This window comes from Corvus kubaryi, unplaced genomic scaffold, assembly GCF_017639235.1.
Source record: "Corvus kubaryi isolate FWS band 111438036 unplaced genomic scaffold, C.kubaryi_AGA036_p1.0 37157, whole genome shotgun sequence".
NCBI classification, from domain to species: domain Eukaryota; kingdom Metazoa; phylum Chordata; class Aves; order Passeriformes; family Corvidae; genus Corvus; species Corvus kubaryi.
In genome coordinates, this window is record NW_024581041.1 from 666,382 (window position 1) to 691,100 (window position 24,719).

The 24,719-nt window shown below is 56.3% G+C and overlaps 1 protein-coding gene across 14 annotated transcripts in view; it reads right to left on the reverse strand.

The window, feature by feature from the left end:
• The window catches only part of CHD6 (chromodomain helicase DNA binding protein 6), a 92,086-nt gene that overhangs the window by 10,239 nt on the left and 57,128 nt on the right, over nt 1-24,719 (reverse strand). For 11 of the 14 annotated variants that reach the window (XM_042021680.1, XM_042021681.1, XM_042021682.1 and 8 more), the window contains 21 exons: nt 23,528-23,771; nt 22,919-23,095; nt 21,166-21,309; nt 20,140-20,395; nt 19,472-19,682; nt 18,770-18,965; nt 18,081-18,245; nt 17,510-17,689; nt 16,180-16,290; nt 14,751-14,953; nt 14,142-14,344; nt 10,229-10,388; nt 9,546-9,635; nt 8,501-8,604; nt 7,766-7,895; nt 7,446-7,506; nt 6,718-6,775; nt 5,831-6,050; nt 3,612-3,820; nt 926-2,479; nt 188-336 (listed from right to left, as the gene is read on the reverse strand). In XM_042021680.1, coding sequence (XP_041877614.1) covers nt 188-336; nt 926-2,479; nt 3,612-3,820; nt 5,831-6,050; nt 6,718-6,775; nt 7,446-7,506; nt 7,766-7,895; nt 8,501-8,604; nt 9,546-9,635; nt 10,229-10,388; nt 14,142-14,344; nt 14,751-14,953; nt 16,180-16,290; nt 17,510-17,689; nt 18,081-18,245; nt 18,770-18,965; nt 19,472-19,682; nt 20,140-20,395; nt 21,166-21,309; nt 22,919-23,095; nt 23,528-23,771 — 4,825 coding nt within the window. The remainder of the gene's footprint in view (nt 1-187; nt 337-925; nt 2,480-3,611; nt 3,821-5,830; nt 6,051-6,717; nt 6,776-7,445; nt 7,507-7,765; nt 7,896-8,500; nt 8,605-9,545; nt 9,636-10,228; nt 10,389-14,141; nt 14,345-14,750; nt 14,954-16,179; nt 16,291-17,509; nt 17,690-18,080; nt 18,246-18,769; nt 18,966-19,471; nt 19,683-20,139; nt 20,396-21,165; nt 21,310-22,918; nt 23,096-23,527; nt 23,772-24,719) is intronic. The other 3 variants (XM_042021686.1, XM_042021675.1, XM_042021673.1) reach the window with 1 other exon arrangement.

A 24,719-nucleotide genomic window follows, 5' to 3' on the forward strand; every position in this document is an offset into this window, starting at 1 on the left:
CAGCACGGCAGGGAACTATTTTGGGGGCAAGCATCTCCATGGCACGGGTGCTTGGGAAGAGCACCTTGGCCTGAGCCTCCATGGGGTGTGCAGAAGAGCAGGAGGCAGAGCTGGAGCTGTGTGAGCCACTGCTGGCCAGGGCTATGCAGGAACACTTTGATACAAACCGTGTTCATTTTAACCTCACCTTAGGCCACTCAGAGAAGGAGTAAAGCGTCTTCTCCTGCAGCAGCTGGGCAATGGTTGGTGCCCGGGCATCCTGAAGATCATCAATCTCCCCGGGCAGGACAGAAGCAGAATTCTTGTTCTCTTCCTCCAAGTACTTCTCTGGACCATCTAAAAAAGCAAGGGAATATAGAGCCCACCACCACCCTGCCTTTCTCCCTGTCTAGAGGCAGGGAGCATCACCTCACATGTTCCCACCCTAGAGCCCAGCTGGCTCCACAAAGGTCCCAAACAGTCCCCAAGAGAAGCAGCAGACTTGGATCAGGGCAGGCAGCCCAAGCTGCTCAGGAAGGACCATCACTCTCTTGAGCTGTGTTTGGGGGGCTTGAATTGCAGTAGCCCCCCATCCCCGACCATTCCCAGGCGGGCAAGAAGGAGGGCATATGCTTTTCCAAAGGGAGCTGATCAACAGGCAGTGCCTGTGCCAGAAAGGGAAAGGCATCCTGCATTCCATGGCATGCTCTTAGCAGAAGGGCTACTGGGGCTCAGAGTGGAGAGTTTCGGTCAGCCCTGCTGGCAAATACAGCCCCCAACACTTTTTGCCCCCAGTTGCAGCAGCTAAAGGGACCTCAGCTCCTACAGATGGGAGGCCACTCCACGGGCTGGCCAGCCCCAAGGTTTGGCTCTGCAGGGAGGACAGCAGGTCCCTCCCACCACAGCCAGAGGTGAGTGTAACCTGAGGGAGCTCTCAGGACCCTACCTTTGCTCTGGTTGCTGCTGGCTTTCTCCCCGTCATCTCTGTTGTCACACTTTTCTTGCTTTATGCCCTGAGGCTCAGGGTGTGGGGCCTCTGTGCAGCCTGTCTGCCCCTCAGCGGCTTGGCCCAAGGGCTCCCCCCTGACACACAGGGGTTCTGCCCCCTGAGGCCCCCCCTGAGGCAGAGGTGTGGGCAAGCTGAAGGGCTGGCTCTGAGCCTGGCCCGGTGAGTGCTGACGGGTGCTCTCCTCATTCGAGCCACAGTCCTCCCTGCCCTCTGCGCAGGGCTCCCCCAGCCCCAGGGACTCCCTCTCGCCATTCACGTCTTCTGGGCAAGTGTCCTCAGGTGTGGGGAGACCAGAGCTCTGCTCCTCACCCCCCAGTTCATGAGCCTCGGGGCCACAATCAGCCCTGGTCCTGGGACCATTCAAGCCTTCCACCGTATCTGCTGCTGTCTCAGAGTTATCATCATCCTCTTCTTCCTCTTCATCTTCCTCGCTGTGGCTCTGACTTGGCCCTGACTTTGCCTCCATTCCTTTCTCCTGCAGCAGACTGATGAACCTCTGCTCAGGAGGAACCTTTAGTTCATAGTTATGGAGACTGGGACTGTAGAGCCCCACACTTAGGACCCTTTCCATGGTGCCATGCTCAGGCAGCCCTGCTGCCGGGCTGGCAAGTGCTCCTTTCTGTTCCGAGCCTTTGCCGAGCTTGGCTGCGGCACTCTGTGAAGGGTTGCTCCCAGGGGTAGAAGGTGAAGGCTCAGCTTCCTCATTCTGACTGTCCATTCGGTCAGAGCACACCTGCAAACCCTCTAGGAAGGGAGCCTCTCTCATGGCATCTGCATCGCAGCTGGATGGATCCTCATCCCCCTCCAGCTTGCCCTCGGAGAGTTTGGCAACGCTGCTTCCAACATCTGTGCAGTTTGGGCTGTCCCTGGCGAGGGAGCTCTGCTCACTGGGACAGGCCTTCTCATCGTACATCATGCACACCAATGAGTCTGGCAGCGAGCTCTCATCGTAGGTACTGGAAATGATGTCCCGGACTTCGGACATGAATGTTTCACAGTTTGCGTCCGCTGGGCTGCCCCCAGCCTGGGACATGGTGCTGTCCACGGTTTCTAGCTTGATCTGACTCTCAGCTTCATTCTCCAGGGTTTCACAGGTCTGGTCCATCTGGCTGTACAGGGGGGAACTGTAGAGTTTGGAGTTAGACTGGTAAAGGCAGCACAGGGTTTCTGGGCCTGGGAGCCCCGTTCTTTTATGCTGGGCATAGTTTCTGTATGCATCTAAAAACGACAGCTGGGGGTCATTCATGATGTAGTAGTCAGTGCGGTTCAGGCCGTGCTTGGCGGTGCCGATCAGCAGGTCCCGGTCGTGTTTGCCACACTCCCACCACACGGGCAGGTAGAGGCTGGGCCGGCACAGCTTGAGGCGCTCGTGGAGCTGGGGGCACTTGAGTACCTGCTCGCGCACCTTCCGCAGCAGCTCGATGCGGTACAGGGTCCTGGCAGCACGCTCCTCCGTGATGGGCTCCACGTAGATGTCAGGGTCTGGAGGACCTACAGCAGGGACAGCAAAGCCAAGGACACATTATTTGGGTTGGCAGGAGTTCCTCAGAGGCACTGATGAGCAAGCTGAGTTTTAACCCTTGCTCAGACTGCAGGTGAGGTGGGGCCAGTGCTTGTAGCCACTGTTAAGGCCTCTTCTTCCAGTCTCAGTACCTTCCAGTCATATCCCACCAAATGGACATGGGGAGTAACACCCCCTGACTTGAGCAACTGGATCAAGAGTGGCACCAGCTGCAGAGGATTTCAGAGTCTTGTCTGAGCTCTGCTCCATCATCAGCAGCAGTGCTGGGGCTGCCTGGACTTGCAGGTGGAGCAGCTCCTGGCGCTCTGAGCCTCCGGCAGCCCTTCAGCCCATTGTCAGGGAAGGGCAGCTCGTGCAGCTCTTCTGATGAGGAACACCTACCTAAGGCACAACACACACACACAAGGAACTGTGCCTAAGACCAGACTCCATGACAGATCTGAAGCAAATGTTTTCTGCTGCTGTTGGAAACAAATCACTTTGTGCTTAAATAGCCTCCAAGCAGCTTTTCATCTGTCATGTCCTGTCTGGTGCCAATGCAGACCTCTGCAGAGTATTCGAAGAAAGCGGATGCCCTTGGTGTTGGCCAGGCTTCCTGAGCCTCCTGCAGCAGATCCAGGCTCCATTTACCCTGCAGCAGAGCTCCACAGTCAGCGCAGGCATATATGGAGTGGACTCTGTACAATGGCAGCAGACAGATGCCCAATGAGCAACAATCCAGCTCACCCAAACAACCCCCAGCTCCAGCATGGAACTGTGCTTTGCGTGCGCTGCTTCTCTACTTGTCTCTCAAATACAGAGGTTGCTGTCTTGGATAAAATTGGTTGTGATTTCCTGTGAGAACTCCAAGAGATCTGTGAGAGCAGGGGCTGCAGTCCATGGGGCTGCTCTACCCTCCCACTGTACTGGGGAGGCACTAAATGGCGGAGACAAGGCAGCCAGAAATGCAGGACTGCTGCAAGCCCACAGCCTGCCTGGCATCTCGCTGCTTCCAACTGTCTCTGAAGATCCTCCCTTGCTCTCCTGCTCCATGAGAGCAGCGGGATCCCTTCTACATGGACCTACTATTACCCCTCCATAGGCCATGCAATTTCCACTCACCATCCTCTTTCCACAGAGGGAGACCACAAACATTCTTGCACATGGCTACAAAGCTGTAGAAGTACTTCTCCAGGCTCTCATCTGTCTTCCTCTCCAGTCGAGAGATGGCTCGGAATTGGGCCCAGTCAAAGACCTTTTTCTCTTGGTCATAGATAACCCCAAAGGAGGAGACAGTGCGGTAGAAATCTGCCTGCTCCCTCCTGGTCCACCTGTGGAGCAGGGAGGAGACGGGAACACCACTGAGACATGTTCTGGGCTCAGAGCAGGCAAGGCACCAGGCAGAGAGGCTCAGAGAGCACTGCCTAGTTACTGACCAACAGTTTTGAGGGAGGTGTCAGGAGCAGCACACTGGGGAGACCACATCAGCCCAAGACGCTCTGCCCTCTGGTGCACAGGGAGGAGGAGCAGAGGCCACGGGCCCTCTGGCTCTCAGCTCATTTTTTCAAACCTTCTTGGCTGTTCTAATAAACCCGAGTGCAGCTCTGGGCTGTGCTGCCAACAGGGTGCAGGCTCCAGCAGCTTCTGTGGAGGCACAAACCTATCCCCCATCTACTCCCTTCCTGCCGCATCAAGCTGTTTCACCCCCACGGAAAGGTCAGTTCTCCGTACCAGGAATTACACAGGAAGGATATGCAGATACAGTTCTCATCCAGCCTCTTGCAGAAGGAAACTGGGACTGGGGCTTGCTGCTGTAAGGGTCCCAGTAACAAACACAGTAACAAACACCACCCACCTTACTGACTCCTGTGGACTCCTGGGTGTCACCCCCTCCCCACCAAAGGAGAGTGGCAGTGGTGATGGAGGAGTTCAGTTACAGTGCTCTTAGAACACAACTTTCATGCTGGCTTGGACCCTCTGAGCTTCCACCTTGTGGGGACCTCTCAAAGGACAGAGATGGTGAAGTGTCCTGGGCAAATACAGCCCAGGCAGAGCCCAGAGAAACAGCCCCAGAGAACAGATCCGGGTGCACGCAGCAGGGCAAGGACAGAAAAAGGGGAGCACTGAGGCCTGAAGAAAACTTCCAGTCAAATCTCAGCTCCTCTGAATTGCAGCTCTGAGCCAGTATCAGCAAGCAGCTGAGACATGTCAAGGGAAAGTAGACAGGGTAACAGCACCCACAGCACTCTCCAACTGCCTGAAGTACACCTGGGACAGCACTGCGACCCCTGTTCCCAGGGCCTGCAGTCATGTTCCATTTCAAAAATGAGAATAACAAGAAGAAAGTTAATGAATATATTAATGATCCAAGTCAAAGAGCCCAATGGTGAATTTATCAAAAGGCCTCAAATTAAAGGCTGGCAGAAAACTCCCGTAAGGCGAGCTCCCCTACAAAACGTCCAGAGAATTAAGGAGCAGGAGATACCAGGCTGCTGTGATGTCCACAGCACAACCACTCAAGCCCCCAACCTCGAAAAGGGGATGGTACGACTGGAAGAAGTCCAGAGAAAGAGGAAAGGGAAGGTGAGCTTGAGCAGCTTCTACACAAGGAGGCCAAGAATAGAGCACAAGGCAGCACACATACCATGTGGTTACGTGGGGTCCTGCTGCTGGGACAGGTTCACAGGAGGCAAAACCATTGAGGGCTGGTGACCACAGAGAGTCCCAGTCCCAGGGTGGCACGGGAGACTGGCAGAGATGGCAGCAGCATCACCCTGTGCACAGCCTCCCATGGCTGCAGAGAGCCACTCAGGGTGCCAAAACAGTCCCACCACCCTCCCACTTACTGGGACACAAATGAAATGGGAGCACAGCACAACCAGGATATGTCACCACTGGGCTCCTGAGCAGGAGGAAAAGTGAGTGGTGTGAGAGCCACAGGGATTGGAAATGCACTGCTCATGGGCTGCAACAGCGCTCATCTGTCACCCTCATCCACGGTGTGTCCCAAGGACACAACTCTGCTCTGCTGAGGCTGACCCCTGGCCCAGCAGACACTGGATTTGACCCTGAAGTGCTGTCCCCTCACCTCCTTTCAGTATCACCATCTGCCACCCATGAACTCCAGTTTGCAGTGGAGGCTGCTCCCTGGCTGGGCTGGCTGCTGGAGCAGCAAGGCTCCCATGACTCAGAGCACGTTCCCTGTCCAACAAGGACCCATGTGACTCCACACCCTGGGCAGCTGGCTGCACACACAGCTCTGGTGACATTTACCTGGGTCAATTCCGGGGGCCAAGGAATTGGCCTAAATCAGCTTTGTAAAGGCTCCTCTGCTGCATTACCTTTTCTGCATTTCTTTGTTCACCGAGTCCATCTCAGAGGCTCTCCGGAACATCTCATCCTGCAGCCAGTAGCCATGGTTACCAGGCACCAGCATCTCGGCACGGGGAGGCAGCTCCTTGCGGTTGCAGCGCTGGTAGACGGTGACGAGTCGCCGCAGTCTGGCCGTGAGAGCAGAGGAGACAGGCCAGCAGGATCTGTCTGAGTCGGAGCCATCCTGGGCTTCAAACATCAACAAGGACATTAGTATTTAGCACACATGCAAAGCCACAGGTTCCCACATCCTCTGGCAAGCTCCAAGAGCTTCCTTCCACCTTCTGCCTCCCATGGGGAACATCAGGGATCACACTCATGAGTAGGGGGCCATGTGACCATCCCTGGGCCTGTTGGCTCACAGCCTCACCACGTCTTAGTTTCCTTCAGAGAGAGTCCAGAGGTTGAGATCAGGGTGGGAATGATGGCTCCAGGCCAGGCCATGCATGGGAGAAGACTGCAGCTCCCTGCTCAGCAGTGGGGCCAGCCAGCCCATGGCATGTGCCAACACTACCCACTGCAGAGAGCTGCCCATTGCAGGCAACTGGATGGATGAGAGCAGGCTAATGGCATCTAGTCACCCTGGGTAGCTTTGGCTGGAATCACTCAGAACCCTGGCTGCTCTGCCACAGGGCCCATCCCTGGGTCACCCGTGACTCTGCGCATGAGGGCCCCTGCCCAGGTTGAGCTGCCTCACCCACTAACACAGGGCAGCATGTCCCTCCAGCACAGCAATGTGTTCCTCCCACCAAGCAGTGCCTGGGGTAGCACTCAGGATGGTGGCTGTGCCACACGTGGCTGTGCCACGCCAAACCCTGGGAAGCCACGGGCCACACTGCAGGAGACACGGCCTCACCTGCCGCTGGCTCGTCCCGCTTCTCACTGGCTTCACCCACCCCAGCAGCCACGATGTCCTGCAAAAGGAAACAATCAGAGAGGGCTCAACCCCACACAGAACCCCCTGCACCCACAGCCCACCCGTCCTTGGCAGGGTGCAGGGTGGTGGGATGGGCAGGGCTGTGTGTTCAGTGCCCTCGGGCTGCAGCTGCTGGCTGTGCTCAGCATATGGGATCGGAGGTGACAGCTCAGAGAGGCCATTTCGGGCCTGGAGGGAAGGATCACCACAGTGACGAGGCCGTAGTGCCACGGCCCAGGACAGAAGCAGTGTGACAGCCTCCACTCTTCAAACAACCCCTGCAGTCTCCGGTGCTACCTCATTCCCTGCTCTTCCTCTCCCCCAAGGCCATTTCTTTTGGGACATCCCTGACTCCTCTGCCAGGGCCCCACATGGCTCTTGAAGCCAACCAAGAGTGAGAACCAGCACTCCTGGGCACCCCCAGCCCTCAATTCTCCTCAGCTCCCCACAAGGAAGATGCTGCCCAGGTCCACAAGTAACACAGAGAGGCACAGCAGAAGCTGTGTTCCAGGGAGCAGAGGGAATGCACACAGGATGGGGCACGGACAAGGCAGACCAGCCATGCTAGCTCCCTACTGCCCCACGGCAGAGCTGATGGAACCAAGCCTGCACAGCAGGGCAGGCTGGGCAGCCTCAGATGTGAATCTAACACTGTGACTCCCACTCACCTCCTGTTTTGACAGCCCCTCCAGCTTTTCTCCACTGCTCTCTTCTTTTTCCATGCTGCCCCTGGGTGAGAAAACAAACAGTCCCTAGTAGTGGCAGCACAGCCCCTGTGGCTGTGCCAATTCTCAGCACCAAGAAGTGAAGAATTGGTCCTCATGCCATCCGTCCACCTCGTACCGGGCACCAGCCCCCTCCTGCCCTCCCCTCTGTGCTCAGGAGCACAGCCTGCTCCCTCCCACCTCCCTGTGCACAGCTCACCCCACCGCACTGCCCCAGGAGAGAGCCAGGCGGCTGCCAGAGCTCAGCTCCATCCCCTGCCCACCTTTCAGCAGCATCCTGTGCCCCGTCGCTGACGCCCTGCTCGGCAGAGAGCAGCTTCTCATCGGGCATGCCCACCTTCTCCAGGAAACACAGTGCTGGGTCCGCCCGCATGGCGTTGTACCGCTCGTAACCTGCCACACAGGTTAGGTCAGGACAGACAGACAGCACAGAGCAAGACCTGAGCCTGGTCCACGAGAACCTCCTGCTCCTGGGACACAGCTCCCCACCTGGCTCTCACTCCCTCTGTGCTGCTGTGAGAGCAATTCTCACCCCCAGAAATTCCCAACACTTTCTCAGAAGCTGCTAATGGCTCTGCAGCCCCTGGGCAACAGGCAAAGGGAAAGGTCAGCCTTCCCATCCCACCCAGCAGCAGCACAGCCTCCACGAAGGGTGCAGCTGCAGCAAACAGCCTTGTGTCTCCTGGAAACAGCATGGGGACTCCATGACGAGGCCAAGAAAAGATCTGTGCCTCTCTCCTCGCCCTCACACAGCAACTGCACACTGCTCCTGGCAAAACAGAGTCTACCACGAGAGCCAGCATGGCCACCCTGGGCACGGCGGGGTGCCTGCTCCCTGCCCGAACATGCTGCTGGTACCTGTGGAGAGCTCTCCTGGCCCTGTGTGGCTGTGGAGCACAGCCACGGCTCTGTCCCTTGCACTGACATGACGTCCCCTCCAGTACCAGAGGTACTCATTCCCTCACACACCAGCACCCACCAGACAGCTGGGTACACACCGTGCTTGAAGACACCAATGAGCAGGGATTTATCGGCTTCGGCATTCCACCAGTCCACTGGGATCTCCACGTAGTCAATGTCAGGCAGCAGCACATCCAGCTCCCTGAGGCAGACATGGTATGAACGCCCCTCTCCCAGCCTCGCCAGATACCGAGGGGCACTGGGCACTGCTCAGAAGGGACAGGGGCAGGCAGGAGCCACCGCTCGCTGGCTTGGGGACAGCTAATGAACACTAGCCTGGGCCCCGCCATAACATGGATACACATCTCCCTGGGGTCAGAGCTGGAGTCTTGGTTCCACCACTACCTGCTGCCCTCCTGCTCCTCTTTCTCCAGGGCAGTGGGTGCCCCCAGCCTCTCTCCCCTCTCACCCAAGCAACACCAGAGGACTGAAGATCCCATCTGACCTGAACAGCATCTCTAGGGGTAAAACATTTCACACCTACCAACCCCAAAAGAATGGTGTCTCCCCACACAGACTGGTGCTGATAGAGCTGTGCTGGGGAAGGCAGCAGGCCCTACTTGGGGAAATTAAGCTTTAAGCTCAGCACATCAAACTTCTCTGAGAGCACTGAGAGCTGAGTCTTTGCAGAAAGGTCAGGAGCTGGCAAGCTGCAGGCTCAGTGCCATTACAGAGCCTGTGGGTTCCACTGTTCCCAGTGCTGGGAGGGACTGCAGGCCGCAGTGATGGGGCACACTCTGCTCTGAGGCCTGGTGCTGAGACTGGGAGCAGTCTCTGTGGACCCCCACTTTGGATAAGGGCCCATTTGTCAAGCAGCACACAGAATCATTTTCCTGCAGGGTGTCCCCACAAGTCCCCACTGCCCCCAGGCTGGTGCTACAGTCTCAGAGCTGCCTCAGCAGGGCTGCCATGGCTGCAGTCTCTGTACAGGCAGAGTGGCTGCCTGAGGGTGAAGTTTTGCCTGAGGAAGACCTGAGGTCTGATTCATCTGGAGCTGTAGAGAGCCCAGATGTGGCTGGGTCAGATACCCATGGCAGTGCTCGAGCCCGAGAAGCCGGCGGGGGTTCACCGTTAGGTCCCTACCTGGCGGGGGTCCCCTCAAAGGCTTTATCCGCAGCCTCCCCCAGCACTTCAGCCTTCAGGTAGTAGAGCATTCGCACCCGCAGCAGAACCCTGTCCCGGGCGGCAGAGAGGTCAGCAAGGCCAGCGGAACCTGCTTGACACCATGTTATCCCACGTGGAAGGACCCCCTTCCTTTAAGCAGGATGGGCAGCGACTATGCAGTGCCATGCCACACTGCCCAGCCCTGTGACCCACTGGCTGGAGGGTCGCTGCTCAGGACATGGCTGCCACGAGCTGGAGGGGAATCTGAGGGTGGTCCAGCAGTGGGAGCACGGTGATCCTGCGTGGGCTGTGAGCCCTTCACAGCTCCCTCCCACCCTCCCAACACTAAAGGCCCTTAGCCCACTGTCTCCATGAGCACGTGGGCTCCCACAAGGGGGAATGGTTTTAAACTAAAAGAGGAAAGATTTAGATTTAGATTAGACGTTAGGAAGAAATTCTTCACTCAGAGGGTGGTGAGGCCCTGGCACAGGTTGCCAGAGAAGCTGTGGCTGCCCCATCCCTGGAAGTGTTCAAGTACAGGTAGGACAGGGCTTGGAGCAGCCTGGGAAGTGGAAGGTATTCCTGCCCTTGGCCAGGTAGTGTAAAAAGATGTTCCTTAAGGCTCCTTCCAACCCAAACCACTCCATGATTCTATGACTCACTTGTTGCAGTGCTGTTTGAGGTGCTTCTTGTAGCTGTCATCATGGAGCACCACCTCGGGGTTGCAGGTGGCGAGCCAGTCGGCATTCTTTATCTCAGGAAGCAGCATCTGGTTCTTTGTCTTCTTCCCCTTCCTGCCTCTGGGCACCGGTGCTGACAAGCCTGTAACAGCGAGTGGCATCCAGTGAGCACCACAGGCACGGCCTGGCACTGCCACCAGTGCTGGGAGGAGCGGGACAGCAGAGCAGGGAGCTGGAAGAGCCCATGCAGAGCTCCCAGCTGCAGCCTGGAGAACCAAGGAGGGGAAGTGCACGGGGCAAACACAGAGCATGGGAGAGTCCATCCCTGTGAAAAACTTGGGAATCACCACAGAAACTGAACTGCTGTGCGTTCTCAGTGCAATGCTGAGCCCTGTTGCAGAATTATTGAGGGATCAGGGGCATGGATCATTGATAGAATTATGGGATCAATAAAAGAACTATACAAGCAATAGGCCTGGAAGCAAAAGGCCTGTGTGTGAGAAAAACTCTCCATGAGAAAATCCCTGTGTGACAGGGCTGGGAACAAAGAGGGAGTTTGAAGATTTACAGCTGTTCAGATAAGACCCGGAGAAGAAGAGGTAAACTCTGAATTCTTTTAATCATAACATAACTGTAGAAGCTTGCCAATGTAAGTCCAATTATGTAGAAGTAGAAATTCGCCTTGATAAGTTTTAAGCCACTTAAGAGTTAACAAGCTGGTATACTATATAAGTGCCTTTGGATTGCTAATAAACGGAGTTTTGCTCTTATCAACCATATTGGCTGGTCTGCGAGTTTCTCCCCCCCGCCGGAGCCCGGGCCTCTCTTCTTTTTACAATTCCAACAGAGCCCAAATGATAACATGGCCCCTCGATGTATAAAACTATTACACAGAAGGGATGAAGCATGGAAGGGACCTTGGTCCTGGGCACAGCACTTGGAGACTTACTTAGGCACTGCAGCCACCTCTGAAGGTCACTCTATGGGGACAGTTATTTGGGACAAGAGTTCAAACAAGAAGCTCCCAAATGATCAAAGAGCAGCAGACCTGCTGATCTGACCTGTAAGGGCTGTTTCTTATACCATGCATCTGGAGCAGGGCTGGGGGGAACTGGATTGCTGCAAGGGGGCTAAGGTACCAATGGGAAAGGGAATGCGGTCCCATCTGCCTGACAAAGATAAAACAAGATCCAGTGGCTGGAGATGAAAATTAAACACGTTTCAACCTTGAAATAGGATGTGAGTCCACAGCAGAATGTGGAAACAATTCCTGGTGGGGTCAGTGTTGTTTGGAATCTCCAGAGAGGGATAAGCTGCCCCCCTGGGCAGCTGCTCTTGAGGTAGGAACTGCAGACATGAAGGGGAAAGGATGCCTGAGCAGTCCCACCCCATCTGTCTGGTCTTGTGACACCAGTGAAGAAGAGAAAGCATCACCATGTCATCAACTCCTGCATAAAGTCTGCAGCTCCATGACAGGACAAGGGCTGTGACCCAGGTGGCTGCTGGAGGCCTGCAGTAGGCACCAGGCCTCCTGTCCCCAGCACCAAACTGGCCTGATGAACTCTGGGCAAATGCTGCTTCCTCAGCAGCTTGGCCTGTTCCAGGATGAAAGGCAGGATGGTGCTGGATCAGAGCAGAGCTCTGAGTCAGACTGTCTGGGTGCTGTGCTCACCCCTCGTGATCACATGGATGTGGGACTGAGAAGAGCTCCAGGATGCCCTAGCAAGGGCTGACGGTTGCTGCTGCTCTCTGCCCATCAGGGATGGAGCACAACCTGCCTGGTCAGCTCTCTGCAGACACAAGTGGTACCTGAGGCTGCCTGGGGAGCCACAGCAGTTACTGCTGGAGGACTTCCTGACTGAGGAAGGAGCACTGCTCTGCACTGCAGTGTTCTGCTCTCCTCCAGCTCCTGACGTCAGGCTGAGATGCTGTTGCTCCTCTGGCCCAGAGGCTTCACAGGTGGGAAAAGCCATTCTAAAGAGTTGATGGAGAAGCTCCTGGTCACTTTGCTGGTCAATATTCAGTGCTCTTGCACTAAAGCAATCCTGATCCTCCACTGAAACCGTGGCTTGTTTGTTACTTGGCATTATCTAAATGAAGCCCACTCATACCAGTCAATTTGTTTCTGACTCTTGCTCTGCTCCCCACAGGACTCTCGAGCCCACTCCCAGATGCTCTCAGGGCAGGGTTGTGTGGCAAGAGCAGGAAGGAGCACTGTCAAAGTGACTCCCATTGAAGGAGATGACTGGAATAACTTAAGGCAGCCACCGAAGGCCACATCCTTGGACTTCACCCTGCAAAAGCTAGCTGGACACTTCCAGGCAAAATGAAATGATGATGTTGGGTTTTAAGCACCAACTAAGATGCACCTGGTGCTCAGAAGCATCACCACTCCAGATCAGCCTTCCCTGTGCTCTACCACTTGGGAACAGAAGTCCCAGATTTCAGCCAGGCTCCCTGATGTCAAAAGCAGTCTGGAGAGTTCCAGCCCCCTCACTACTCACCTTGTGCCACAGATCACAAGTACAGAACAAGCAGCATATGGCTGCTGGGCTCTGACTCCCTGAGGGACACTGTGGCCTCCCCCAGCCCCACTCACCTGTCCTGAGAGCCACAGGCACTGTGCTGCAAGGTCAGCCAGAGCCCTCTGGCACAGCAGGCAGTGACCATATGTCCCAGGCCACAAGCCTCAGCAGAGCCAGGGAGCCAGCATCCACTCTGTGCTCACAGACGAAGACAAAGGCCCCACGGCTGCCTCATTTGCAGGGTGGGCTCTATGGCTGCCCCAGCCCCAGGGGAGCCTACAGAGAGCAGCCACTGTGCCGCAGGTGGGGAGTCCAATCTGCAGTGTCCACCACTGAGGCAGAGCCAGAGCCAGAGCCAGAGGGAAAGCAGGGCTGGGGAGCCTCTGGGTGACCTGTCTGAAGCGGAGGATACACTGGGAACTTCTACACAACAGAATACAGACACCTCTAGACAACAGATGCAATTACAGATCTGACATGTGGTGTGACACATGAACCTCACACACACTGCCTCTGAGTAGAGAGAGCACAACCAGGCCTAGGACAAGGGTCTTGCTACACAAAGTGAGAGAAGGCAGCATCACCTGGGGAGCACTCTGCACTGCACAAGTCTCAGCACAAACCAACACTGCACCTCCACCCATCAGGGCAGGCACTGCAGATCAGTAAGTCCGGGACAAGCACCATCATGAGGGGAAACAAAAGCTGGAAATCACAAAATCACAGAATATTCTGAGTTTGAAGGGACCCACAAGGATCATTGAGTCCAACTCTAAAGTGAATGGCCCATATGGGGATCAAACTCACAACATTGGTGTGAGATGGATGCTCAGCTGCACCACCAGCTTTCCCTGGTGCCACTGCCCGCGCTGCCATGCTGCCCGAAGGCACAGGCAGGGTCCTGCATCACGTCCATGCTGTGCCCTGTGAGGCCCTGAGGAGCAGCCTGAGGCATTTTCATGCTCTGAGTGGAATCAGCACCCTCATCCCTATCACACCCAATGTGTTCATATGGTCACTGGTGCTCACGAGCTCACTGCCCAGCGTCTCCCTGCACAGGGGAACCGCGACAGTATTCACAGGCCAGAGAAGACTTAGCAGCACTGCTCTGCTCCCACCACAAGGCTCCCTCTGCACTGAAAGCCAGAAAACAGCCTCCCCGACTCAGCCAGCCCCTACAGCTGGCTCTGAGGGTCAGTGTGGAGGTCAGCTTCGTGGAAGCCCCTTTCTCTGTGCAGAGAGAATTGCAGTGCTCAAGCACAAACACTTGCAGACTGTTTCTGTCAGCTCTGCTTTAAATTCTGCAGCCTCAGTCCCAAAGGCTGGCACAGGGCAATGGGTACAGATGCAATGGCAGAGAGAACACGCAATACCTGAGTGATTCTGCAGAGCCTGGTTCTGGCCGTCCTTCGTTGGCGTGATGAGATCCCAGATAAAACTCTTAATCTTCTCATCCCCCTTGTAGTGTTTGACGCAATACACCAGCAAGGCCCGACAAATCATCTCCATGTCCTTTTCATTCAGGTGCCACTTGAACCGCCCATGGGTCAGGATATCTTTCCAGCGTCCCCAGCTGAAACAGCAGGAACACAGAGTAAACATTCCTGTGCAATTACAGACCTTGCTGGCACCTCTCTCCAGGAGCTCCTGTGGGGGCACAGCCCTGCCAGCTCCCCTGGATAGGGATGTTTTGCCCACACATTACAGGAGCAGAGAGGGAGAGAGATTTGCAGGACTGAACAGGGCAGAGGCAGGAGCAGACTCTGGAAGTGCCAACTGCCAGCTCATGTTTTGACCTCCTAACTCTCCTTCCATCCCAAACATTTGCTTAGAGCCCAGGTCCCACCAGGGAGGTCACTGCTGGAAGGAGGGAACACTGCAAGCAGGACAGACAGGAAATGGCTGGTGCAGCCAGTGGCCCACATGGGCACTGGGGCAGCTGGAGGCTGTGGCTGTACTCTCACAAGGGTGAGACTCACCCAAATATGAGCAGGTTCTTCTCCACACGGAAGCACTCAGCCCGCAGGTACCGCCGCGTCTTCTCGTTGAAACGCCGCGAGCGTGTGGGCCGCTCGTCCGAGTCACTGTCCAGCTCAGAGAACTCCATCAGCTCATCCTCTTCGAAGGAATTGTAGTGTTTGGTTTGCTTCCGCACCCGGGGTCTGTCGATGACCAGGCTCTCCTGTGACAGACAGAGTAGAGAACGTTCTTAGGTACAGGCAGAAACACTTATATGTGCTCTTCTGCACACCCAGGCTCTGCTCAGCCTCTGGCTCCTGGCTTGCCAGTCCTGTGGCTGACCATCACCTTCCCACTAGGATACCTGTGTGCAGTTCTGCCTGCACAAATGACAACTCCTGGCCAGCACAAAATTCAGCCTGATTGACGACAGTCCCTCTGTGTCCAAACTGCTGACAGCCAGCAGCTGACTCAGCTCTGAGTCACTCCTAGCCCTCTCTGCACTGCCTGTGCCAAGTGCTGCGCTGAAGGCAGTGTAATCTCTGTGTCAGGGGGACAGGTGGGCTGGAACAGGAAAGGCAGCTTCCAACAAGGTGCAGGAGGGAGCAATATGAAATTAAATATCATGTACCTGTCCCCTCTCCTTACCCCATCCTGTTGAATGAATTAATGCCATGTAAATCTGCCTGGACTTCAGGCACATAGGACACACACACACACGCACGCATGCACACGCTCTCTCCCATTGCTCCTGCTTGAGCAGTGAGCTCTGCAGAGCTGCAGGGCCTCCCTCCTGCTGCTGTCTAAAACTGTCTCTACAGCATGAGAGCAAGACACACAAGTCAGTAATAACGTGCAATTCCCTGGGGCCGCACTGGAGCCAGTGGCTGCGCCCTGTGCCTGATGGAGATGCTGCGGAGAGAGACCTGAGCTGCAGCTGAGCCCATCACCTCAGCAGGGCCAGCAGAGAGGTGGAACCCCGTCTGTCCCCTCCTGCCTCCTGAGGCAGAGGCAGCAGAGAGACAGCTCCAATCTCTGCTCTCTGTGACCACGGACAGGACCCACAGGAACGACTGGAGCTGTGTCAGGAAAACGTTCCTCCCCCAGAGGGTGGTCAGGCACTGAACAGGCTCCTCAGGGAATGGGCACAGCCCCAAGGCTGACAGAACTCAAGGAGCATTTGGTCAACGCTCTCAAGCAGAGGGCGGGATTGCTGGGAGTAGCTGGGAGTACAGACTGAGCACCCTGAAATATCAGAGAGACACAGACCAACACGTGGCTAAATAAATCAGGGCTTTATCCAGCATTCAGTCTTCCATTGCAGTAATTCTTGATGCTCAACACAAACCCCTTCAGGAGCCCAGAGGAAGCATGCAGCTCCCACTTGGACGCCAGGCCACATGGTATCAGATCAGTTGTAGGGCACGTGGGCCACAAACTTCATCCTACCTTTTCGTTCTTGGCATCTGTATCGAGCTCTGCTATCTTGGCCCACTTCTGCCAGAAGTTGGGGTCATCTAAGGAAATGTCAGTTCTGTTTCCTGATGCTACGAAGCTGGCCTAGGAGGGAAAGAAGAGCAGTGAACAGGGTGCAACCACCATCCAGGTGTGCTTTCTCCCATACAGAGATCCCGCCCACACCTGTCTGAGCGCACACTCTTGCTGCTGTGGGATGTTACACCCCAAGCTGACACGTGCCAGAGGGCTCTTTGTTTGCCTAAGGGAGCTGAACTCCTCTGTTCTGCAGTCCTGCCCAACCCACTGTAAATGGAGCCCAGGTTGTGCAAGAGGAGGAGGGACAGATGGCCCTTAGTGGCCCCAGCAGGCACCAGCCAGAGCATAGCACAGAGCTGGCTCCTCAGGCTCTCTCTGGCGGTTTTGTCAGGCCCCACAGCACTCAGCTTCCATGGCACAGCAGCACCTGGCTTTGTGCATCGTGCAGCCCAGCAGCTGGATCCTGCCATCATCCTGGGGTCCCTATGCAGAGCCAGACCTCATGGCTGCAGAAGAGTGAGGCTGGAGACAGAGACCGGCTGTGCTGCAGAAGGGCTGTGCTGAAGGTACCACAGCTCCTTCCCACATCACTGGCAGCTCACCTGCATTTCTGCTCAGCAAAGCACCACACTGAGGCAGCATCAGTGACTGGAAGGGCAGGGAGGGTGACAGACTCCAGATCAAATAAGCTCAGCCCATGAATACGAAGATCAGCCCAGCTCAGGACTGTATCTCACCCAGGCTTTGAACTCATCCATCCTCCCTGAGGAGATGCCTCACCCTGCCCACAACAGTCCTGGGCAGAGTACAGCTCTGGGGCATGGTCTGCTGCCATGGCCAGGAGCCTCCAGCAAGGCCTCCACCCTGCAGCGCCCTGACGGGGACACAACAGCAGCTCTGCATCCATCCACACCTCCAGCCTGGGGACAGAGCAAGTCTGGACACTGCCCAGCACCTGGAGCACAGGCCCTGCTCTGCCTTCTCACCAGCCCGAGCCAGCTTCAGAGGGAGAGCTGAACCCTCCTAGGCAGCCTTCCATCACCCACCAGGCTGGTGGCCCCTCTTCAACGCTCTGCTGACCACCAGAGAGACAGGAGACCACACCAGCTCTGGTGCCCCAGCAAGGTCTCACTCCTGGGCACAGTGGGACAGCAGAGCTTGGCCTCCATGTGGACATGTCTCCACACACAGGCAGGAGGCTGGCCAACCACTACTGCCCTGCACGCTCCCATTCCTCCACCCGCCAAGGGAAATCTCCCTTCCCTCCCAGTGGAGCACAGCACACCTTTGCAAATGTGGAGCCCTTCCCTTCAGACTGGATTGTGATGGTCTGTGTCCTGCGCTGGAGGATCTGATCAATGTCTTCCTCACAGAACTTCGACCCCTCGTCCTCCTCATCCATGAGCGCGCCGTAGGCACCCTTCCGCAGCAGGTCCTCCACCTCCATCTTGGAGAGCTGCTGAACCTGCCCGAAGCACGGGGGCATCACCAACCTGGCCAGCAACCATGACCACTGCACAACAGAAGGCTCCTCCCTCTGCTCCAAGAGAAAGGGCCCCAAGCCAACCCAGACTTGCTTCTGCTAAAGCAAAGAGGTCACTTCAAAACTCCTCCTGAGGGACTGTCAGGAATTTCAGTCCATGCCATCCCAGACACAGCATCATGTGTCCCCTATCCCCATGGCAGTGCAGGAACAGCCTGGCAGTCCAAAGAGCAGCAGAGCGAATGTGTGGAACTGGGCTCTCCCTCCCCAAAGCCTGCCCAGTCCCTGCTCTGACCTGGCAGTGACTTGCAGGCGGAGGAGGAGAGCTTTCCTGCAGTGGCTCCCACCTGGCCCCCTCCAGCAGCCAACCTACCCCATTGGTGCTGCCCTTGCGGTTAATGTCCTGCAGCACGGCTTTATCCAGGCCCAGCTTCAGGCTGGCCTTGTCGAACATCTCCCGCTCATAGGAGTTCCTGGTGATGAGGCGATAGACCTTCACTGCCTTGCTTTGCCCGATCCGGTGGCAACGAGCCTGAGCCTGTGAGTGCAGAGGGCACAGTGTCAGCACTGGAGCCCAGCAAGATGGGGACTGTGTGGCTTTGTGGCACCCTGCACCAGCATCTACACCCACCCACCTCACCCACAGTCAGCTCCTACCCACCGCAGCACCCTCACTCCCTGCCTGTGGCTGACCTGGCAGGGCTCTGGCACAGCCTGCACAGCTGTGGAGCAGGAATGGGAGATCCCAGCACCCTCAGGCAAGGACACAGGGCTCAGGCTGGAGCCTTGGCTCTCTGCAGATGTGGCACACAACACTGCACCCACTCCAACACCGGGTATGGACACAGTGGTGCCTGCTCTGTGACCCATCTGTGCTTTCAGAGACACACTGTCATCTCCCCCATGTCTTGTTCCCTCTGCCCACATGCCCGCCAGCTCTCCTGGCACAGCACCTCGTGCCCAATACAGCTGGTGCTGCTGCCCTGTTCTCCCTGCCTGACACCGGTGATAGGAGCTGTGCCTCAGGACCTCCTGACAGCCTGGCCCTGCCCAGCCCATTACCTGCAGGTCATTCTGTGGGTTCCAGTCGGAATCGAAGATGATGCAGGTGTCGGCAGCGGTCAGGTTGATGCCCAGCCCGCCCGCCCGCGTGCACAGGAGAAACACAAAGCGATCCGAGTCGGGCTTGCAGAAGCGGTCAATGGCAGCCTGGCGCAGGTTGCCACGCACCCGCCCATCGATGCGCTCATAGGTGTACCTGCTCAAGAGGGGAAGAGGTCAGAGCAGCATCACAGCAGGGCCTGAGGAGGCTGGGGCTTTCAAATCACTTTCTGCTCCTTCCCCCAGGCTGTGTGGGCACACTGGCAGCCAGCATTTACTGGCAGGACCTGTGCCCAGGTGGAGGCCCAGGCCCCATCAGCCTGTGTGCACTGTGATTGTTCCCAAAAGTTGTGCCTCTTACGATGACAAGATCATCACAACCCCACACATGGTGCATGGATATGGGGCTCATGGGAACCAGGACCAAGGGAGGGACCTACTTCCACCTGGTCATTCTGAGGACTAGCCCTGGACTACACAGAATGAAGGGTCTGAGCTGCTTAGTTCTGGGGTCTCCACACCCACCAGCAATAGATGGTAACTTGGATCCATCAGTATGCGGGCATGGAATGGCCAAATTCCCACCCTGTGTTGTTGCCACTCTATGTACAGCGCATGGAGGTGCTGTGGAGGAGCCGTGGTGAATGCTGGAGCTGTACTAACCGTCTCTGGATGAGATAGTCTTCCAGGATGTCAAGGCAGCGCACCATCTGTGAGAAGATGAGCACCTTGTGCCCACCAGCGATCAGCTTGGGAAGCAGCTTATCAATGAGCACCAGCTTCCCAGCTGCCTGGATCATCGCCTGCAGCTGGAAGTCTGGTGCCTCTGGGCAGTGTGTTTTACGGAAGTCTTCCAGGATCTTCTCCTCTGCCCCTGCCAGGTGAAAAGGGATGTGAGCTCTTGGTGAGCCTGGCAGTGCAGCTGCCCAGGGCAGCAGCAAGGGATCACACGAGCAACAGAACCCAAGCAGTCAGAGCTAGGGAGGCTGGCTAGAGACCTCCTGCAGACCCTCCACTCCTGTCACTAAACTTCTTCAGGGTTCACATCAGCTCTTGGCAGAACAAGTCAGGTTGGGACATTGGGCCTGTGTCAGAACACCCCCAAACACAGTGAGCCCCAGGAGACCCTGAGGTGCCTATCAGCAAGCAGCCTCTGCAGGGGGCTGGGCTGCCTAGGAAGGCAACAGGGCAGATCACTGCCACACCATCAGCAGATGGCATGAGGCCTGAGCTGGCTCCCCAGCTGGGCAAGTTCTGTTGAGAGTGAACAGAGTAAGTATTGCAGTGATACCTGTATGTCCCCCCACACCACTCCTGTGCACAGCCCTCACCATTGATGAGGTACGGGTGATTGCAGCACTTGCGCAGCTCCATCATGGTATTGATGAGGTTGGGCATATTGTGCTGGTTGGCACCCTTGGAGAGGAAGGAGAAATTCTTCTCCAGGATGGCCCGGTAGTATTTCTTTTGGATATTGGTCAGCTCCACCTCAATGATGGTCTCCTGTTTGGGTGCCAGATTCTTCTCTACATCGTCCTTCAGCCGTCGCAGCATCATGGGCTTCAGGATGGACTGCAGCTTCTTCACCTGCAGAGCAAACGCAGACGTTCACTGCCCTCCCGGCATGGCAAGCACATGGGCTCAGCAGATGGGTCTGCAAGACTAGAGCCTCCCCACACTGCAAACCCACTACAGGTGACTCTGGAGCAGCTGCTCAGCAGCCAGCCAGGACAACTTCAGGGGCTGGGGTCCTTGGGGCAGGCATATCAGTGACCAGTCCTGGGCTGTGAACTCCACATGCCTCTGCTGCCAGCAGCCTTAGGTGTCTGATGCAGGAGGAGAGCTTAGAGTTTGGATGGTAGCTGAGATGGTGGTTGCTTCATGTGCTTGTGCCTGCTCCCACAGAATGACAATCTTTGTGCAATTCCCACATTCAAAAGGCAGTGGGATAGCCTAGGCAACTAAGCAGCTTCCCATGACCCACACTCAAGGAGAGCTTTGGAGGAAGGCTCTCCAGGGGAACCTGACAAGGGTGACTGACACATGGACTTACTGACCTCCCCTTTCCCCCTGCACTCTTGTTGCTCTCAGGGACAGAGCAGGTGGGAGGGGCAGGTGAGCTGTTCTACCCAGGCATGCAAGGGCAGCAGGGATTCAGTTGGGAACAGACCACTGCCTTGGCAGGGGCAGGTCTCCTCTCCCCAGAGCAGCACTGGGGGCTCTGTCACAACTTTGCTTCTCCTGGCATGAGAAATCCTATCTACTTCCATGAAGCACATGTCTGAAAGCACGCCTGGTTTGGTCCCCAGGTGTCCCAGTGGCCTGTGCTAAGCCACCAGCATCACTCTGCCAGGTACCTGCTCCTCTGTCTTCAGGTCTCCAAACTCTTCCAGGAAAGCTGTCTCTGAGGGGAACTGCTGTGGCTCCAGAAAATTTAGGAGGCTGAAGAGCTCCTCCACCGAGTTCTGCAGAGGGGTCCCTGTCAGCAGCACCTTGTGTTCCTGGGAACACACAATAAACAAGTTGAGGGCTCAACCCCATTAGCTGGGTTGAAGGGGTCCCAAGAGCACAATGTTTCTTATCTTCCAGCCTCAGAAGAACTCTGGGTGGCCTGGGAACAAACATACTCCCTGAGAGACTTCCCTGGTGACAGCCCAGACTGAGCCACTGCCATACAACACCATCTTGTGGCTCCCAGGATGCTCCTGTGCACATGTTCCAGTCCAGCTCTGTGCAACAACAGCCAAATCCAAGATTTCACAATGCCCCCAGGCTTCAGTCCTGCCCTGGCACAAGACCTTCGGGAAGGGCTGTGCTGGTGCTGGATGGGGACACTGACAGAGCCCAAGCTTCCGTGCAGCTGGGGACAGGATGTCTGTCTTCAGGGCTCAGGGAGAACAAGAGGGAACACGGCCCACAGCCATGGTACACCGAGGGGCACCAGCGACCTGCTGCTAGGGCCAGTCTCAGCAGGGTGCTCCAAAATCATCAGGGGCAGGTATGGCTGTGCACTGGGAACAAGGGGGAGCTTTTCTTAGAGGTCCACCATGTAGGTACATGTGCAGTGAAAGGAGATGGGGTCCAGACAACCCCCAAGACTAGGGGATGTGAGGACCAGATGATCCCTCAAGGAGAATGCCCTCCCTCCCATGCCTGACAACATGGGCTCGAGCTTCAGGCACCATGAGGTGCTGGTCCTCGCTGTACCAGGTGCTCTGTCCCAGCACTGCCAGAGCCTTGGGCTCACTACTCAGGGTAATCCTCCTGCCCAGACTAGTGCAGGAAATGTCCTCAGGAAAGGACAGCTAGGAAAGAAGGGCAATTTTAAGGTGGAAGAGCCCCACAGGACTTGTACAAAGGAAGGTGACAGTCTAGAAGACGGACGAGTAGCAATCCTGCTTTGACTCAAGCTCACAATCCAGCAGGGACCCGCACAAGACACAAAATCAGTGGAAACAGCAGGGTCTTTTGGAACTTGTGGGAGTCAGAAGACTAACTATTTTTGGAGGCTTCGCCCAGCTACAGGTGAGCGTGATGGAAGCTGGGTACAGCTGCAATATTCAAAAGGCCTGATGGCCCTTGGTCCAGCTAACAGCAGCGCTGCTTTTCCCAGGGCTGGAAAAGAGCTGGACATCCAAATAATTTCTCAGAGCAGCTCACTGATCCCTTTGTTAACATGCACAGTCCTGCACCCCCATCCCTGGCATGGACTGGTGCCATGTTTGCACAGCAGTAAGAAACCAGCTCGAACACCACAGCCCTGCTCAATGTAGGGCACAAGGCACACCATGGCCAGGGGTGCTGTGCAGGGCTGGCCAGCAACTGTCCCCATGTGCTGCAGCAGCTTACACTGTGCTGCAAGGCTGGGCAGGGCTCTGGAAGGGAGCACTCCCAGGTGGGAAGGCACAGGGGGAGTTAATACTCCACTTTGGCAAAAAGAAGTTTGTGAGGGCTGCAGGGCACCAGCCCTGTCCATCTGGGGGCCCCCTGTATGGTTTTCCTCCAGCCTGGCACAGGGCCTGAGCCGCTGACAGTGGCATCTGACTGCTCAGCATGGCCATCTCCAGCCTGCCCTGCTCTACCAGGTGAACCCAGGCAGGACATGCTCACCAGGGCCATGAGCTTCAGCCCCTCCAAGAGCTTGCAGTTCCTGTTCTTCAGGCGATGTGCCTCGTCAATGACCACACAGCGCCACTGGATCTTCTTCAGCTCCGGGCAGTCAGCAAGGATCATCTCAAAGGTGGTGATAACCACCTGGAACTTGAAGATCCCAGGGAGAGGGTTACCCTAGGGAAACAGAAACCAGAGTTTGAGTCCTGCAGAGTGGCAGCACACTGTCGGATCTCCTATCTGACAGTATCAGTGTGAGCATCGGACTCTGAGCTGGAATTTACCCAGAATAATCTCTCTCAAGCACTGGGCAGGTCCTGCGAGCCTCCTTGATGGCCACAGGCTGTGTACCTCCAAACCAGACACTGCCCCAGGGCAGGCACGTAGGCCTGGACAAGAACCAGGGCTATGCTGCACCCTCCCCATTCTGCATGAGTTGTGCCTGTTCACTCATACACAGTGCAACCTGAGCCCATGCCAGCAAAAGGGGCTGAAAAGATCATCTTTCCCTCTCCAAATGAACCAGCTCCACAGGCGGCTCAGTGCTTCCCAAGTAAAGGAAGCCAGGGCTGGGGGACACATCCTGGGAGTGTTGTGTGCATCAATCACCTGTGTGTCCCTGTACACCATCTCGTACTGCTGGATCATCTGCCGGCTGATCTGGCTGCCGTGGTACACGATGGCGTTCATCTCCGTCCAGGTACGGAACTCCCTCTCCCAGTTCGTGATGGTGGAGAGAGGTGCGATGATGAGGAAGGGGCCATGGATGCCCATCAGGAATATCTCTGAGAGGAAGGTGATTGACTGGATTGTCTTACCCAACCCCATCTCGTCAGCCAGGATGCAGTTCTTCCTGCAGAGATGGACAGGGTCGGGTCAATGTGGCTCTTTGGGGCAGAAATCACTGTCACCAACTCTTTGATGGGACGTCAAGCACAGCACCTCTGCCCACACTTCTCTGACCCTGAAGCATGGAGCTTGGGGGGACTTTCCTATAGTGGCCCAAATCTGTCTGGGTGTTGGGGTTTTAGGAGTTCTCCTTTTGTTTTTCTTTCTCTCAAGGAGCTTTCCCCCGTATGTGTTGCTAGGAGACAATAAAGACTGGCTACTTAAGAGAGACAAAAGAAGTTGTCACCGCTCAGGGGAGGGGTGCAGCTGGCTAGTCTCTCTTTACCTGAGGTTTCTCATGGAGGGCAGAGATACCGAGAGCTTTGGACTGGGAAAACGAGGTGGCATGCAGCCCCCAGCTCTTGTGCTCTCGGCATTTGGAGGGGAGAGAGGCTGCGGTGGCTGTGGGGAGAATTCGTCACCACTGCAGGATTCCGTCTCCTGCTGCCTTTCTTCTACCGTGAGTGCAGCTCTGTTCGTAAGAGCGGCCGTTGCACTGGAACCTTCTTAACAGTCTACCTTCACTAAAAGAGGGACTCTTCAGCATCTGCTCGGGTGCCTCAGGTGAGAAACCCCGGGATCCCGAGCCTGCCTTTCCCTGCCCCGCTCAGAGCCGGGCCGCTGCTGCGCCACCCCCCCACTTCTTTGCCACTGCTCTGAGTCTTCCCTACACTGTAGCTCTGCACATCCTGCCTGCCAAGACATCCTGAGGTTCCTGTTACAGCCGTGGATTTGATACATCTTGTCGACCACCCAGGGTTTTTGCTCATTGCTGCCATTCCAGCTTGCTGCTCCCGACGGGTCTGGCTGGGGCACCCGAGGGGCCCGGCTGCCCCTGGGGCTTTGCCAAGGAAGCCCCTTTGCCATCCCTCCCGCCGGCCCGGCCGCCATCACCGCGTGCAGAGGCGGCCGA